General features: G+C 40.8%; 1 protein-coding gene across 1 annotated transcript in view; it reads left to right on the top strand.

Moving 5' to 3' along the window:
- The window catches only part of CDK5RAP2 (CDK5 regulatory subunit associated protein 2), a 723,544-nt gene that overhangs the window by 129,452 nt on the left and 575,152 nt on the right, over positions 1 to 18,940 (top strand). Inside the window, exons 9-11 of the mRNA XM_085609970.1 lie at positions 5,216 to 5,335; positions 7,278 to 7,370; positions 10,433 to 10,651. Coding sequence (XP_085466096.1) covers positions 5,216 to 5,335; positions 7,278 to 7,370; positions 10,433 to 10,651 — 432 coding nt within the window. The remainder of the gene's footprint in view (positions 1 to 5,215; positions 5,336 to 7,277; positions 7,371 to 10,432; positions 10,652 to 18,940) is intronic.

Genomic DNA, 18,940 nt, shown 5'->3' with positions numbered 1-18,940 from the left:
GAGTCTGATTGGTCCAACGGTCCCAGTGAGGTACCCCAGCGCTCAAGAGCCCGAGTCCACTGTGGGTTGACCCCTCCAGGACTCCCCGACGTCACCTGCAGCCTCCGCACAGAGACCCCCCCACAACTGCGAGTGGCCCGGTAAGGTGAAATCGACCTCCAAAGGCACCCCTGCATCTGACCGCCTTGCGCCCCGGAGAAGAGGATCTGAGGTGCACCTACATCCCTGAGCTCTCACCTTCCCAGCTGTTGGTTTCTCCTGAAAGAATGAGCCTGCAGCCAAAACCTAAAACCGACAGCTCCCATTGAAAACAGGGCACCAGATGCCAAATCGGCACCCTGCACCCCTGTGCTGCTGTGGGTGCACCTTGTGTGCTAACACAGATCCCCCTTTGCCCTGAGCGAAACCCTAGGAGCTTTGCTCCCACAAGCAAGTGGTGTGCCCATGAGCAGCCACCAACCTATCGCCAATTTGATAACATTGGGCCTCAGCACTCTGCACCCGGCTGCCCTAGTGCCCTGCTGAGGGTGCTTTGAGAGTGCATCCTTGACCTTGGGGGGAACCCTTGTTCTAACCCCAGAAACCCAACTCCCAAAACCAAGTACTTACCTTTAAACCGATAACTTCATTTCCTCCCATAGGAGTGCATTGACTGTTTTCCTGTGGAAAATGCTCTTAGTATGGAGTTGAGAAAATGTATGAAAATATAAGAAACTGTATATTTATAAAAACTGATTTTCTCACCTTTTATTTAGGAAATGTCCTAGTGAGATATCTAGGCATATCACACTGAGTAGAAAAAGTAATCTAAAATGTAATCATAGAGTAACTGAAAGTAACTTCAACTGTAATTGGATAATTGACCTACCTGTATCCAAATCAATTACATACAACTGCATTCAACTGTATTATTCCTGCAAAGTATTATTCACTTACTTGTACCCGCCTGGCTTGGTTCTAGAAATAAAATACAACTAAATAATATTTTTATACAAAATAAATTGGTCAGAGTTCAGTCTTTGAGTTTGTGAAATCATTTCTCGCCTGAGTGTGTACAATAAATGCTTAACACTACCCTCTGATAAAGCCTTTCTGCTAAGGTATTATCTACTTGTAATCCTGCCTACCTGGACTCTGTGCATACTATACCTCACTTTGGTATAGTATTCACAGAGCCAGCTTCCTACACCCTGTACAACATCTGAATGCAATCCAAATAAAGTCTCTAGCCTCCAGTGGTACTGGTGTCAAGGTAGTGGCACTGTCTACCCCCCTCCCCCGTTCCACCAGTGTTTGTTCATACTTTGGCAATTTTTGCCTACATCCTTGCCCAGGAAGTACAATGTCTGTTGATGAAAGGAGCCGAAAAAGGCAGGAGTTTAGTTCTGGTATTTTTTAAGCCCAAAATTTAAGGAGGGCTCAGGCCACCATGTTGATGCTGACCCAAGTCCCATCTTGTCTGGATCTGGGGGACTAGATCGTGGATGGGGGACTGATTGGTGTCCTTGTAATTGCAGGATGCATCTTTTCATATGAACGTCCTGCAGTCTACAAAACACTTCCTTCTATTCGTGGTGGTGTCAGAACACTTGTGTTTATCGCCCTTATAAAGAGTATGGTGGTGGTAGCGGTCTTTCTTCGCAATTCAGAGACAAATGTATGCTGTACCTCAACAACGGGCTCCTGAAATCAAGCTCTCTAAAGTCTGTTGCGGACCTCTTGTGGACAACCTTGTTCCTGCTGTCTTCACTTGGGCCCCCCATCAGCAAGTCCCATGTGCAACCGATACAGTGGATTCCATCCAGAAGTGTTATCAATGACACAATGGCTTTTGAGGCCTTTCTGCCTCTTCAGCGAGGCCTTACCAGTCAGGATATGTTTCAGGCTCACTCCTGTGTTTAGGTGCGGATGGCTCTGTGTATTCCTGCATCCTACAGGTCCTCCGTGCCTGTTGGAAGGCCTTTTTTCATACCCTTAAACATACCCTTCCCAGATCTCACACTTGTGATGAAAGCATCCGTTGATTTGCCAGAACGCACAGACTCCAGCAGTCTCTTGACCTCCTAAAGGTCTCTCCGAAGGTCAATCATTTGGCGGGCTTGCTAAATGTCATGGGGGACAAGCCCCAAGATGTCATCTAGCGTATCACAAAAGACTTCCACACCCCGGACCCAGCTTCTTCGCCTAGTGGGATGTCTTTTTGCTAATGCCAAGAACATGCCGTGTCACACTCACTTCGAGTTGGAGTTTCTGCTTCAAGACTCCATAAGAGACCCATTCCACCTGTAGTGGGACTGCAGTCTACTGTATTCTTTTCCACTAGTGCTGCTTCAGCTCCAAATTCTGAAGAATGTCAGGAGTGGGACCGAGCTCAACTCATGCTGAAAGCTCTGGATTGGGCCAGGAGAGTGTGGTACTTTGACATTCTGAGCATGGGTCCTCAACACTGTCTACCTCTTCAGGAGAATCTCCTGACTGAGCAACAGGGCAGAATTTGCACTCAAACCACACCTCCATGTGGTTTGAGGGGCAATGAACTAAGTAGATTTAACTTCGGCAAAATTTGAAGCCTGGTGTGAAGACAGGTTGATCCTCTTCATGCCCGACCACCTTATGTTCTGATGTTTGTTTAATCACTGGCATGGCAAGTCTTTGATTTGGGCACCTTTAAAGCTAATTTGTCAGCCCTTATCGAACTTTCTATGTTTGCTTGACAACCCTAGTTGGTTAGGTCACAGATTGTGATGCGTTTCTTTGAAAGGGCTCCGATATATGTTCTCCTTCGTCTTGATCATGATACAGTGGGACCATAACTTGGTCCTCACATTCTGGATGTGCACCCCTTTTGAGACAATGCTCGACTGTTCCCTGAGGTTGGTGAATATTAAGACTGTTTACCCGATTGCGATTAGTTCTGCTTGGTGTGTCAGTGAGCTGGAGACACCGTCAGTTCAACCACCATGTAGCATATTCTTCTCTAACACATTGATTTTTCGGACTCAGGCATCTTTTCATCTTTCCTACATGGTGATATCGCTCTACCATGTGGGAAAGCCAATCGTGCTTTCCACTTTTCCTTTTTGCCACATCTCTTTTAGGAGGAGGAGAGGCTTCTCCAATTGGAGCCAATGAGTGTCCTTAGTTTTTTCTTAGATCTAGTGGTGGGTGAAAGACCAGCCATTTGTTTGATTCGCTGATCCAGTCCAGAACATAAAAATGGCCTGGCCAAGAAAAAACATCCTGAAGGCCTTTACACTCATTCCACAAGAGCAATTGTTAGGAGTGTTCCGATGTGAGATATTTTCCAGACTGCTATGTGGCTGTCTGTCCACACGTTCATCTGGTATTACTATGTCATCCCTCAGGCCTGCAGGGAGGGCCATTTTGCCTGCTTAGTCTTGCAGGACTTCTTGCAGTAAATCCACTACTTAGACCTTCCACCTTTTGGTAGGGTGGGGTACTTATTTGTTGCATATTCATAAAGCAAATCTTCTGTTAGAAGTATCCATCAGGAGATCAAGTTACCTACTTTTGGTGGTACTCTACTGGTGGATTTTCTATCTCACAGATTTCCCACTGCCCTCCCTCCTCTATGCTCTCTGAAGTGGTGTTTATGTTTCTTAAAAGGTAGGTTTTACATGCTGTCATGATTACAGTCTGTCATGGTCAAACGATGTCCAAGTTTGTGGAGGAGTTTCAAAAGAAAACTGACATCAGATCGCAGTGGTAGCTCCTATGTACAGTTTTGTGTTATCACTTCTGCTGCAGAGTGTGTCGTCACCACCTTCTGGCACATGGGAGCAATTGCTGAAAGTCTGACTCCAACCTGGAGTCTGGGGAAATCCACAAGTTGCAAAATCTACGGTTATAGAGAGTATCCACCAGAAAGAGCTTAATCAAAGATAAGCAACTTGCTGTTTAGGGCATTGATTCTTTGGCACAGAGCATGATTATAATGAACGTGTTCTTCACGTCCATTAACTACACTAATCCTGTTATATAAAAGTCAAACTACTGCTCCATCAGTGCATTGTAACTTCAGATCCAGCCACAGTAATGATCCTACAACTCTTCGATTATCCAACCATGGGTGGATACTTATCTTGAACACAACCTTCTTTAGGAATCCCCTGTTCATGAGAGGTGACTACCTCTGGCCCAGCCTTCTTAGCACAGCTTGGCAGGCAGTGACTTGCCATATGAATGATGCCTTCACTTTCCCAACATTCTGATCCGCTCTTCCCTTTGAAAATTTCTCCCCATCTATGTTGAGCTTTGTTCATGACACTTATATAAATAGATCTGGGTTGGAAGGGGCAGCTATTTTCACGATCTGTTGCTTACTATATCCGTCGAGTGGGTTTATGTTCATCCCCCTTCAACCACTGGCTTATTGGGATCACCCTCTTTCAGCTATTGGCTTGAGAAGTCAATCACTTCTCAGCCCAGGGGAGCATTTCTCTTTTATTCTGTGGGCTGTTTGGTGTATCATGCCGACTCGTAGAGTGCTACACTGTGGCACATGAAGGTCTTTTTTTTTGCATCCAGTGTAAACTGGACCATTATACGTTTTGTCACATTTGAATTCTTTATCTTGCACATGCATTGTATACAGAAATCAGTCTTTTTACACTGCTGCAGGCTTTACTAATATCACCACCACCACTATCAATACTGCAGCCACCAACCATATCAGGCCACCACCACTAACATTATCACCAGTACAAACATCAGAATCATCACCACCATTACCAATATCACTGATACCGTTACCACCTGTAGCACCACAGCTTATACTGCCAATCCCAGTACTTCACACCACCAACACCACTACTACTACCATCACTACAAAACATTGGCTTTAATGTGTTATTACATGGAAACATTATTTCTGGATGCTGTGTTTGTAACATGAAACCCAGACCTATTACTTTTTCAGTGTTTGTTGAAATGTTACCACCCGAACAAGTTCCTCTTATGGTATAAACTATTTTGATGTGTCCTACAGATAAAGCATTATGGGCAGAATAAACTTTTTTTGCTACTACTGTGATTTAATGTTTTGAATGAAGGTTGCCTCTTGATAAAAGGTTCTAACTGCCATCTTTATATTCTAACACTCGTTACATGCCAGTTAGTAAGTTTTACTCGCTTGCTCCTTGTTTTCCAGTGCTCATGGAAAATTGATTTTGTTTGTTATCTATTTTTATTTTAGGCTCTTCAGATTGAACTAAAAACCAAAGCCCAGGAACTTGTTGTTGAAAAAAAGAATGGTTTTAAACGAGATAAAACTATTCAAGGATTAACTCTGGCTTTAAAGACAAAAGAAAAAGAGGTATGGCTGTGGGCAAAAAATATCTATGCAATGGTGTACCTATGGTGTATTGCCCCTTAGAGTAATTTGGTTTTCCAGGTTTGTGCTTCAAACAATAACATTCATGAAGATGGCAGATTTTGTTTGTGATGCACACACACCATTGTGTCTAGTTATTGAGGTCAGGTCATCGTATTTTCATTTGCAACAGTTCTGCTGCCTTTTAATCATTTGTTGAACTGTAGTGAAGTTTCTTTGATGGCAAAGCATAAACAGACTTCCTGACCATGCATTTGGGGAACTCTTGTCTTGCCTGCAAGACATTTTTCAGGTATCACAAGGCATTGACTTGACCTTAACCCAAATAAACTGCCTCTTGCTGGTTTCTGGAAATGACTGTATCTTTGATCATCCATTAGGCTTTAGACCTACCCACTACTGCAGGAGCATTGGGACTGTCCAGCAATTAGACAGCTACTGCTCATGATAAGCTGCAGATGTGGCCTCCATCCTGTCCCTGAACAAGCACCTAGAACTGTGGACAGCCTCAGTGGGTCTTGTGTCTGGCCAGTGCTCCTCAGACGCCACCTCCAATCCCCATAGACACTGGCATTGTTAGATTCTAGCAGTATTTATGAGCTTTGAACATGTCTATAATTTCTTCAGGGAACTGTTGACAAGATTGCCTGGATCTGTTCATCAGGGGAGAAGCAGGTTGGTTCAATGCAGGTCGTGCCTTTTACTCCCCTTTTATAGCCACGTTATCATACCATTGCCATACTATTTAATTTTCCTTCTTTAAGAAAGGTGGGATCGCTATCTTCTCCGCCATTGGTCTGACCACCGACCCACTTGTTTTTCCGGAACTGGTGTTCCTGTAAAACAATGGCATGAGCTCCTCAGCGGTCCATTCAGTACCTTTCGTAGATGGATTGCTGTCTTTTCCCCCCCCACACCATTCTTGATCCTGTTATAGAGACAAAGGCTTGACAGAATTCATGGCAAACAACCACTATGTCTGTAGATCTGTTTAACAGTCCTTCAATGCAGAAATTAAAATTGCAAACAAAACAAATACCTAGGTAAAGAAATCTTTTTTTCATTTTAATCTTTTAATATATATATACATATATGTATTTGCTGGGGAATCAGCTCATTAGTTGGGAAGAGGAAAGAGGTGGGTGGCACCTTTTATGGTGATTCAATTGCTTCTGCTCCTTAGCCCTCACCTGTTCTCAGTGAGCATCCAACCCAACTACTAATTGTCAGCAAAGATGGTCAATCATTGGCTCCTTCAGGTTTAGCTGTGCAAGTAGAGGAATGAACCTGAATACTATACATGCTCTGTAGCTAGCTGTGCTCAACTTTGGTTCCAGTTTTCAGAAACCGTTTTGGGTCCTTCCAGTAGATGTCTGATACACTTGTTTGCAAATTGAGGAATACTGGGACCAGGAGTAAAATTAACGATAAAGCTAGTATTACTCTCCTCTCAGACAGTCAGCCCGTTTAGCTGTGTATTCTGTTGTCTTTAATTGTTCTGTGTGATAAAATACTATCTTTGTCTGCTTAGAAAAGGATTCAATATACCTAATGTGTGTATGTGATGTGGTTGTGGGGGGGGGGGGGATCACCAACTCTTCTGTTTTTTAACCAGCTAAGGGACTTAGTTTCTTAGTAAAATAGTTAATAATATTATTAACTTTGCTTTCTATTTTTAGAGTTTTCCTTCATCAGTTTTCCATCTTCTTTCATTGTTGTTTTTTTTCCATTTGATCATTTTGAATGGGAGCATATAAGGACACAGTGTATAGTTATTTTGTTTGCTGACGTATAACTTCTATTCTTAGTAGCATATTTCTTTATTCTCAGAATAAGAAATATTTTAGATACGTGCTGTCCACATCATAAGGAGATCAGCGTGTTGGTTCTCAGGTTTCTGTTTACATGTTTTGTAATCTTGTAGAATGAAGACTTCAGTCAGGAAATAGATGGCTTAAATGCATTGTTGACGAAAGCAAGAGACGCTACACACAAAGCACAGATCCAGAAATTTAAGGTAAAAATATATTTTGAGCGATCTGTGTGGTATTTTAATTATGTTACTATTATTAGCAACTATGAGAAATAATTATTTTCCACTTTCGGAGCTTTCATACGATCATATGCTTGAATAAGTATGTGTGTGTGTGTGTGTGTGTGTGTGTGTGTGTGTGTATATATATATATATATATATATCACTTCTTTCCAGCAGGGCTCCAAATTGATAGGAAACCAAAGGATAGACACAGACCCAGAGTAGGTGCTTGCGGTATTATTTATTATCCATATGTCGTCGATACGCGTTTCGGCTCGGGCGAGCCTTGTTCACTCAACATGGATACATTTTGTGCGTAAATTTAAAGTGACCGTGCATGAAAACGTAATACCCCACGTGGTGTCAAAACAAAGTAGACATAGACAAAACACTAGCGTGTATTAACATGTATCAAAGCAATTTTGTAAATGCAGTTGGGAATGGACGATACAAGTAATGTAAACATCCTAGTTTAATATACTGAAATTATATATAAAAAAAACTCATCCCGCTAGAAGTGTTACGTCATGAAAATAAATCTCAAAATTGACCGAGGGTAAAAGGGGTTAAGCATGTGCAAATAACAGTGCTTGATGTGAATTAACACATGTGCATTAAATTCTACTTGTTCTTCTATGTAAACGGAGAACAATAGATAAACCAAATTGAAACATAGCGAGCAGCAATGAGAAAATACTGGTGGTGTACCAGAGATTTTGAAATTTTACACATAGGTAATTGCTGTGAATCTCTACTGACAAATCAATGTAAAATACAGTTTGAAAGACCCGTAATGGCATAGTGTCCCAAAATGTATAAACATCACGTATCAAATGTAAGGTATCAGATATAAAATATCAAATATCAAAACTCCTAGGAGGGGGGACAAGATACAAAAGACATATAAGATTAAAAGCCAAAAATTTGAATCAGGAATTTCCCAGAAATACGCTCAGAATAGTCAGATAAGCAGATGAACAAGGGGGTAATCAATTACCACATGTTGTATCTGACATGACAGGCTGATGATCCATATAGGAAGATTACTCGTTGGAGTACCCAATTACATAGTCACCCATATATGCATTGGAAGGAAAGGGAAGGGGATGTGCAAAATGCAAACAATAAATATATGAATATAAATACACACATATAAATATAAATATAACCTCATAAATATATTAAATATATAAATATATAAAATTGTATAAAGATCTCAATTGGTAAACAAAGACCTAATGGGTTTTGCAGGTTGACTTCTCTACCTTATAGACCGGGCGAATGTTACGTGGGCAGCCTGTGGTGAATCCAGATAAAATATCCAAAAAATGTCTAAAAAGCATATTTAAATGTGTGAGAATTCCTATGGCTAAGATCCCAAAATTTGCTACTTCTGGCGAATGAAGGAGAAGGGTTATCCACCTGCTCAAAGGCAGGTGAACAGGTCTTCTGTCACATTCAAACCGTTAGGGTACTTGGTGTCTAATTGTAATATGTATCTTGTCTCGAGTTTTCTGAGCTAATATTCACGATCTCCTCCTCTTCTACTAGGAGGTACGGCATCAATTACAAAATAATTGAGACCTTTGTTGTTGGATTGATGGGATTTTTTAAAATGTCTCGCCACGGGATATGTGCTGTCTTCATTCGAAATTGCACGGAGATGTTGAAGGATGCGCTTATGAGCCTGGAGTTTAGTGCTCCCAATGTATTTGAGTCCACAGGGGCATATCAATACATATATGGCGAATTCAGTTTTGCATGTGAGCAGTTTAGTAATTTTGTACTTGGTTTGGCAAAAGGGAGTGGTGTAGAACAGCGTGTTAATCCCATGGGTACACGCTTTGCATGTTTTACACTTAAAAAAACCTTTGTGTGTTTGAAGCCACAAGGTTTTTTCCATGATTTCAGGGTTAGTTGATACCAAACAATCCCTCATAGATGGAGCCTTACTATAGGTAATGGACACCCTCTGCGGTAGCAGGGGTCCTATTACTGGATCACACAGAACTAAAGGCCAACATGTTTGGATAATCTTGTGAATTGCCCTGTGTTGTTTGCTGAAGCTCATGATAAGACGGAATTCTTCCTTGGTCTTCATACTGATGGTGGTGTTAGTAGTCTCAGAGTTTTTCGCTATTTGTTTATCTTATATATATATATATATATCTCTAGTTTTAGCTGAACAAGTACAGCCTTTTCTTCCTATCTCCAGTGATGGAACACCTGTGTGGTTGAGGGACTAGGACCAACAGCGAAGGTAGAATTATGCTGTGATGCTCTTTGCTCCTTGCTGGGATGCGTCTGTAATATGGCATGCTCAGTTTATTTCTCTCAGGTTTATGAGAGTGAACACACCTGATGTTTTCGGGCATGAGGCATTGCTGCGATATCTCCATCTTTCATCTTAACACACCACCATGGCCAATGCCCTTCCGTGACTTTATTTTCTACTGTATCTAATTTTACTTTACTTGCCCGTGGTGATTTTCACTCCTTTATTAATGTGGAAGCCAATGGCACCACTTACCCAGCTAAGATACTTTTGAATTTGACTTTGGGCCTAGCAGAAGTAAACTTACAGCCACTTACAGGCCTGATGCCCCTAAAGAGTAAGAAATAAAATGTAGTTTGCATCTTAAAAATAGTCTGATGAAGTTTTGTTTGTGTTTCTGTCAAAAGATGCATTTTTGGATTTGTATGGATTTCTGTGATAAGAACCCACTTCACCTTATATGGTCTAGCCGGGACCGAACAGATTCATTGTGATCAATCTGTTTGAAAGTAGCTTACTGTGGAAAAGCTGATTTTTTTGTAAATGCCACCACTTAGTAACCTATTGTATGTAAATGTGAAACCTGTTTTGTTAGGTTCGATTATTTATGCATACATGGGGAGTTGTTAGGGTGCAAAGAGCTTGACACGCATGTAGTCTTGCTAGTCTCACTCTAAAGTATCTTCCTCAGTACTACCCAAAGTATCTTCAATCAGTCCTACCCAGGGCTGTGTAAATATAATTTTGCTAATTCAGAGTATGTTTCAGGGTGTGGAAGATTATCAAACAATATTAATGGAAAAAGAAACCCTCATTGGAGAGCTACGTGATGATTGCCATGCAAAGGAAATTGAGAACCGCAAACTGCAGGCTGTCATAAAAAGGAAAGACCAGGAACTTCATTCTGTGCATAAAGACAAGGCCCAATTGGAGAAGGATCTTGATGAGGTGCAGCAGTTGAAGAAAAAAGAGGACAAAACATTTAATGTAAGTACTTATTTATGAGGTATAAAAAAAGTTATTTGCTATTTTTCTCTTTACAGATGTTAATTTCCTTCATATTCTTCTACTTGAAAATCTTTTGAAGCATTATGATAGAAGAACATGTTGCATTACAACAGTAGTAACAGTACAAATATTGACATGGGCAAATACACACCTTTAAACTTAAAGGTGTAGCATGAAGTTCACTGTTACCTCAGATTGTTTATGGTCTGTTATTCATTTCTAGATAGTAAGGTTTGACTGAACTCTCACCTACGGTTTCGGAAAGAGCAAAGCAAAACCTTGTCTATAAAGAAGGGAGTGCTTCTATGTACCAGTTCAATACTGACCATATCAATTGCATTTCGCTCATCTCTAAGACAAGAACAGAATTCTTAGACTATTCAGAATGGGGAAATTGGAATGTGGTTTTGAACAAATCTCTCCTGAACCTAACCAAATAAGGTTGGCATTAGTATACAACAGTAAAACCTGTGAGGGACACTTAGTATTAAATGGGTTCTCTTTACCCTTTCACCAAAGTGAGAGCACACAGAATTACCAGGTATAGGGCTTTGGTTAAAGGCAATGTTCTACACAGTAGAGGTAAAATGATTACAGTAAATATTAAAAACGTTGTGATGATTATACATGTACCAAATGTAAACATTATAAAAACAAATATTAGATTTTGTGAATTTTGTTTTGATAAACCCTGGCTATCATGAAAGGTTAATACGATTTGCCGTATACCTGAAAGTTTAAGGCAGACAGCTCAGAGCCCCCTCCAAGTCCAGTTTATATTCCTGAGAAACCAGTGTGTCCTCAGGCTGTAGCCTTGATATAAAATCAATTTCCCTAGAAGCAGGAAATGTTCCGTTCTCGCCTGGAGAACCCAAAACATTTCTTTCATATTGATCCTCAAGAGCCATTGCGAGAAAATGTCCCTGTGATTAATGAACGTAGCAGGGGAGGAAAACTCCTGGGAAATGTCATCATTTTGCATACAAAGTCTTTCTATATTAATATTAATAGCATCCATTATTTAAAAGAAGTATATCACTATGGAAACTAAAAGCACACTATCAAAAGTTTCTAATGCATTGTCATATGATGATGATCATCACAAATACAGAAAAACAAGAAACCTGAGGCCTTTAGGCGCTAATGAGCAGATAGATGCACAATATGATGAACACCAGTCCAATCCATACAGACCACATGGCAATGTGTATTAACTAAAAAACACCTGACACAAGAGCACACCCACATGTTCTCAAGGAATTTTCAAACACATATTGTCCATTTCTTCCAGACAAAAGGATGTTATGTGGCTTTTGGATTCATGTAATGGTTCCAGTTTAAAGTGCCTCCTGAATAAAACTCAATTTTCCGTAATGATGAACTTTTAATGGTATGTTTCTAGATATTATTACTGCTTTCAAAATTCACTTATATGTGCAGCCTTATTTCTGCATATGAAAAAGCATTTGAGGATGACAAGATGGCATTTTGGAGTTCCCCTTCAGCATTTGGAGGATTAACTAAGCCTGCAGAAATTCCATATGTTGCATACCCCCTGGACATTTATTATATACCAGCAGGGGTGTGGAATTTTATAAAATATCTACTTGTCCATGGGACAGGATTCATCATAAATCTACCTGTCCTGTAAAAAAATGCACTTGTTCCTTTGGTGCCATGCAGTGTGGCGACAGATTCAGCAGCAATCTCGTTATACAAGAGGTCTGATAATAGCTTCCCTGATTATGCCAGGGCTCATATTATTGTAGGGTTTGATTACTAGCAGTTACCTTATTTTGCCTCCTTTCAGCAGGATCTAAAAACTGGGGCTGCAGATAGGAGTAAACAATAGTTCCAGGGTTGGAAAGCCCTCTTGAGGCTGTGCAAACATACCGACTTGCATGGTTTAGGGTTTGTCACCCGCTGTTCTCTAATCTTTACCCATACAGAGAAAGGTTGAACATTTACTTCTAAAAGGGCAGAAATAAAACTTCCTCCAGGGTTGGGAAAAAGTGGTTTAAGGGAAAGTGAACATGTAAATACCTTAAAGATTTTTGTGTGAGCAAATCCACTCATACATATTTACCCGTCCTAAAATACAGTTTACAAATATTTTCTAGAGGTACGATTTCCTGGCCTACTTGTGCAGTTCTTGTGAATTCAAGAAAGCTGTACATCTGCACTAATGCAAGGACATATACTATGGATTCACATTTGTTATTTTCTGTAAGAATTGTGCCCCTAATTGTTTATCCAACACCTTTTGTTGTTCCTTAAAATTCTATCTCTCTCTCTATTTATCGTCTGGCTTCACTATGACAGAATTCTGCTCTTTCACAAGAATCATATTAGCACATAAAGTAGTTTTGTTCAGTGCCAGGAACTAATGTGTCAATATGTGCTTTTTGACACCAAAAAATGTTTTTGCCACTGTTTGTTATGATGGTGATGACCCAGCAGCTCCCTCCACAATAAAGTTTTACAAAGACTATGCCAAAACAAGACACGCATTGACAAAACCAGAACACTGGCCACCAATGTCAGACAATTTGGTTTCCCAGTGCTTGTTTATTTTCATGTTTCCCATAATCTTGTTGAAATTGGTTACCCTGATTATTTCATTATGAATATGTTTTTTGGAAACACTAGTATACATCAACACATTTTACTAAACGATGCTTCAAAGAATTGGTACTTTTATTTCACAGTAGTTTATCAAAACATTTTTTTTTCTACTTTCATTTTTTGTGAACATGCTATTTTGAAAGCAAAGAATCATCAATCTTGCTTTCAAGCTTCTGTAAATATTTGCATCCTTCCAGAGAGTATTCTGGGATCATGTTATGTAGCCTCATATTGTTAAACTTTGCAAATGTGTGTACACATTTTTATACTGGATCCACTGTCAGTAGTACAGTCCGAGCTTACAAAGTTTTCCTTCAGTGCTCACCTTAATAATAAAGGCTTTGCATTAATGAACCATAAATACCATTCATACAGCATTGGGATATGGACACAAATATTACATTAACTGCAGACAATGCCCTTCACTGATCCATAACGTGGTGCTGCAAACTGGCAGGGGGTTGGGCCTACTTGTCCCAAGGACAAATAAACATGAAAACTTGTTGTCCTTAATCCCCATCAATTTGTCCTGGGTGTCAGACTAAAGGAATTCCACACCCCTGACCGGTCTGCTTTACACCTGGATTCTCCTGGTACTTTAGCAGATATCCTTCTCAAGTGATGCCTCATACTCATTCTGCTAGGGAAATCTGATGGCGGTCGGACAAATAGCTGCCAAACGGCTGTATCATTACATGGGAAAAGTAGAGAATATAATTTGTGTTCCTACTTTGCTGTGAAGTTAGAGGATTACACCTGGAGGGATGTATAATATAAAAGTTTAATTGAAAGGGGCTACTCATCTACATTATCAGCAGCTAGCCACCTAATGACCTGAGAGTCCTGTTAATGTCAGCAGCCTCTAAACTCTCCACCCCCTTTTCTGGATCAGGTGGCTTTTCACATCACTTAAAACTCCTTGCAGCCCAATCTTTCCAATGCATCATATACGCTCTTTCCAAGTTGTGTCTAACACGGGTTGGGAAAATAGTTTACGAGAGCACATTGTCAACCCTAACAAACTGGATAGCATCCCCTTCTGGGCTTTTAGCTGACCCAACTGATGGTTGTTATCACCTACCAAAGAGGCATCTCACTCCAGGGCCCTCACACCTCTGGCGGGGATTCCCCACCCGTATCTGGTAGCCTCTCAATTGCTACTCCTATCCTTCTGGACTAGCCTGCACCGCTAACCAATTCCGCAGACCCTAGTTTCTACTAACTGTCAATTCCCATCCAGCCTTGTGCTACATCAAAAGCTAAGTTCTACCTTTTCCCAGGCATCCACCATACAAAAGCAGCCACAGACCTAGCCCCTGCCCTAATTGCCTTTGACCCGGTTCGAATTAAACAGGTGTAAATATCTATCCCCTTGCCCGTGGACACAATTAGCCAACTCACCCTCTGTTGAGGCATCAGGTATATTATGGGCATGATTACCAAACATTGTGCCATATCACAGCACTTCTGCATATAAAATAGTTAATCTCTGCCAGTATATCCATCAGCTTGTGTAATGTCAATGCTAACCAGTGTGCCTGTGAGTTCTGTACATGTGCAAGTTTGAGCAGAACAAAGACCAAAACCTATACAAAAATGCTTTGAGATACTTCACTTTCCTTATTTACCTGCGCTGGGTTTTTTCTGAACTATGGAAGGATAGAAGGTTTTGCTTAGTAATGTTGCCATTGCCGACTAACTGCACTGAAGTCATTCAATCAAGAAATGCTTATTTCAGGTAAAAAATGTGTATCATGTCGACTTTTATATAAAATGCAGCATCACATACTATATTCAGAATTTTCTTTTCAAATCACAAAGCTTACATTTTATTTATAACCAACTCTAAAGACCAAAAAAATTATAAAAAAGAAGCAAAGCATAGACATACTACTAAGGGCTTATAAACAAGGATTCATAAGGAAAAGGGAACCGGGCAAAGAGCAGAGCAGTTTTTTATTAATATATAGATATGTATATAAATATATTGGTGAGCACAGCAAAATAACATTTTTGTTTCACTGGACTTTTTATGGAAGCAGGCAGGATCAATCATTTTAGCATTCTTAAATTCTAACATGGAACATTTTAGCACACTCCTTGTTTGTCATCATAAATTGGGCAAGAAGAAATGGAAACATCTAATCTTGAGTTAAGTGCATAATTTAAGGACAAGCGTCAGAATTCCTTTGGCTCCACCTTAGCGTAAAGCTACAAAGAGGGAGATACTCCAAACAAAATCTTCTATCAAAACGTTTTGTAAATGTATCAGAAACATTTCATCAGTAATATAACTCACTGCCTTGTACGACTTATTATAGAAATAGATTGGGGCCAATTTACTTTCAGTAGTATCATTGATGTTATACATTCTGGATTTATTCCTGAATTAGAATTTTACCATAGCAGTAGATACTTTACAAATAGTAGTAGAGTCTGACTAAAGTATATAAAGTCCAGTATCAGTCAGTGTATTAGAAATGTGAACAAACAATGGGAGACGCGTTCCATAGAGCTAATGAATACAGCTAGCCCTGTTGAAAATATCGCAGTTCACGGATTAGACTGCAGTCTTACTCAAAACAAATCTAGTCTCAAATTTACTACCAATATCTTTGGCTAAGCTTAATTTAATTACAGGTGAGAAAAACTAGACAATGTCTCATGTCTGTATGCATATGTTTAGTAGGTGTATGGCAGCAGCCTAGCTGAAATGCATGAGACTGCTTTTTAGGGTCAAAGCAGAGATGCTTTCATAGAGTGAATCTAGGCAGCTGTGCTGGGGTTCGAGAGCAGAGGTAGATTATTTAGTGTTGTAGTGTAGTGGTATTAAAAGAAGTATCTCTTCAGCTCCTTCCTAAATTGAAAAAGTATAAAAGCGGCCCTGATAGCTAGTGGAGTGGCATTCCAGATTATGGGTGCCTATTTGCTTTGTTTTTTTTGCAATTCTTTGCCATGCAGGTCAGATGGTGTCCTTGTGTGGGTGTGCCAAGAGCCTCTGGTGATGAGTTAGCCTGCCAGGTAGGGTTTGGCTATGGCGCATGATGGCTTTGTAAATGATGCAGATGGCCCTGAAATTGGTCAGGCAGTGGGAGCCTGGGTAGGAGTCAAATGGTCCAATTTCTTCAGGATCTTGGGGAGGCGTTCCTTCTCACCCCTCTGGTCTTGTCTCCTCTGGCACTTACACAGTAGGGGATATGGGGGGCGGAGGCGGCAGCTAGAAATGTAGCCGAGGATGGGGGTCCAGACTCCAATCGCTGCCACGGACCACAGTCACAACCGCAACACCACCACCTCCTCGCTCGCTCGTTCTCTGACTGCTCTTCCTCGGAGCACGTTGGACATACAAGGGAGTAAAGAAAGTGCTAACAGTTCCATCGACCGTACCAGTAGCTGAATGATTTGGACGACTGGATCCACCCCTCCTAATTGAACCAGGAACCATCATATTGCAACTGAGCCACCTGGTAATATATTGTGATGTTCAGGGCCTGTATGCCCCCTCCATCCCACAGGAGTTGTAGAACAACAAGACTTATCCTTGCTTTTCCTGTTCACAAGTATAACAACCTTAATAGATTGTTTAATCTGCACAAGCAATTGTCTGGTATATGCATAAGCATATGCTGTAGAATATAGAGCGCTTTAGGGAGCACAATCATTTTACTTCAGGCACTATGCCCCATTAGTGACACCGAAAATTTCAGCCATACACATACTACGGTTTAGACCAGTCAACAAGTCGCCCACTTTGCATTTATTAACTTCCAGAGGTTTAGCACTCCGGTATATGTTCAAATATTTAATTGGACGTCAACTGAAGTTGCCAAAATTGTCAGACCCTTTGGCTTTGTGATTATATTATATGAGGACAATGTACAGCTTCTAATCCCCCAAAATAATAATCTGGCCAAAACCAAAGAATCTTCCTTCGCCGAGGGGTGAAGGCTATTGCCATCTGAATGACTGAAAACTGTCTCCAGTTAAATGCTGCAAAAACAGAGATCATGGTGGAATTCTGATTGGTGCCCCCCAGAACTTGGCACAGCCCCTTCACCCAAACTAGTAGTTAAAAACTTGGAAGTCCGAATGGATCAATTGTGTCCACTGTAGGGTCATGCTTCCACATGATGCGATTGCTAAGAAGAGCCTTTCCTTTATTACCACTTACAGCGAGGAAAACTTTAGTCCAGGTGTTAGTCATTAGCCTTCTGGATTATAGTAATGCACTCTTGGTCTCACAAACGAGTCACTGCTATCTAAACTTCAGGTGGTATAGACCACCGCCTGCCTTATCTGCAATCTTCCCTCCGAAGCAGCTTCCTTCCCTCTCCTACATGTTTTACATTGGCTACCAGTGAAAAACAGAATTATTTCTGAGATCTGCTTCTTAACCCACAAAACTGTAATTGGTAAAGGGCCTTCCTATCTATCTATTCAATGCTTACTCACTACTCCTCCTAAAGACTCTTAAGAATCTTGCGACAAAGCATTCCTCACGGTCCGCAGGGTCAGAATGTCCTGGTCAGGTGGCAGGTCAATTTCTTTTTAAGCCCCATTTTATTGGAATAAGCTTCATATGTGAACTTGCAAGGACCATCTCCAATTCAGGAAATTACCTAAGATCAACTTATTCTAACTACCTTTTTTTGCTTGGCTCCTGGCATTCGGGCTGAGATACCCCTCCTGGGGTATCTCAGCCCGAATTTATTACGTGCTCGTAATAAATGTTAATAACGTAACATATATTGGAAGACTACTCACCTTGTTGGTATTCTGTGTTAATGGGGTATAGGACGATTATCATATGTATTCAGCCTACATCCAAAGTTCCGCCTGATCTCCTGAATTGTGTCATCTATGTTGTTCCACACTGTCACCGGGTTCCTAAAAGCCAGCAAGATGTCATCAGAGCATTGGGATATGATCTCTTGTTTGTCTCCTGCCAGTACACCATCGCCGCATGTCTAGATCTTATTATTTGTGCCAATGGCTCAATTACTAATGCAAATATAAGCCAGGATAGGGGGCACCCCTGCCTCGTTTCTCTCTGTACTGCTCACTTTCACGATAATCTGTTGCGTATCTTCTCCTGTGCCAGGCAATCCATACAGAGGACCCATTTTACTAAGTTCTGACCAAGATCTTATCTTGACGATGCATGCTTCATAGCTATTCCCCAGTGTTAAAAGCCTTTGGGCATCCAGGCTTGCACATTGTTCACCTGTCTTAGTTGCTTGTCCCATAATAAAGAATTCCTTCCAGATATTCAGGATCATTGTGCGTCCCCAAACAAATCTGGTTTTATCCATGTGTATTACATTTTTGTCTGCCTTCACTAATCTTCTAGCCAGGATTCACACTCCAAAGGATCTTTCCCCAATTTGGTTACTAACACTGTGTGCTTCACGGAGTGATTTTGGCAGAGTCCCCATCTCCAACGCCTTACTGTACATGGCCAGTTGTGTTGTACTTGGCAAGATCTGCATATTCCTGTCAGAAATCAGTTGGCAAACCAGCATTTTCTGGTGCCCTGTCATCGTTGATATTTTTAATCACCCATATAATATCTGCTTACTCTGATTATTTATTGTCTTGGGTACCTCTGCAGTCACTTTTGATAATACTGCCTCATCTGGTAGA

Source organism: Triturus cristatus, chromosome 1_2 (assembly GCF_964204655.1).
Source record: "Triturus cristatus chromosome 1_2, aTriCri1.1, whole genome shotgun sequence".
Lineage (NCBI taxonomy): Eukaryota > Metazoa > Chordata > Amphibia > Caudata > Salamandridae > Triturus > Triturus cristatus.
This window is presented reverse-complemented; position numbering and strand designations above follow the sequence as displayed.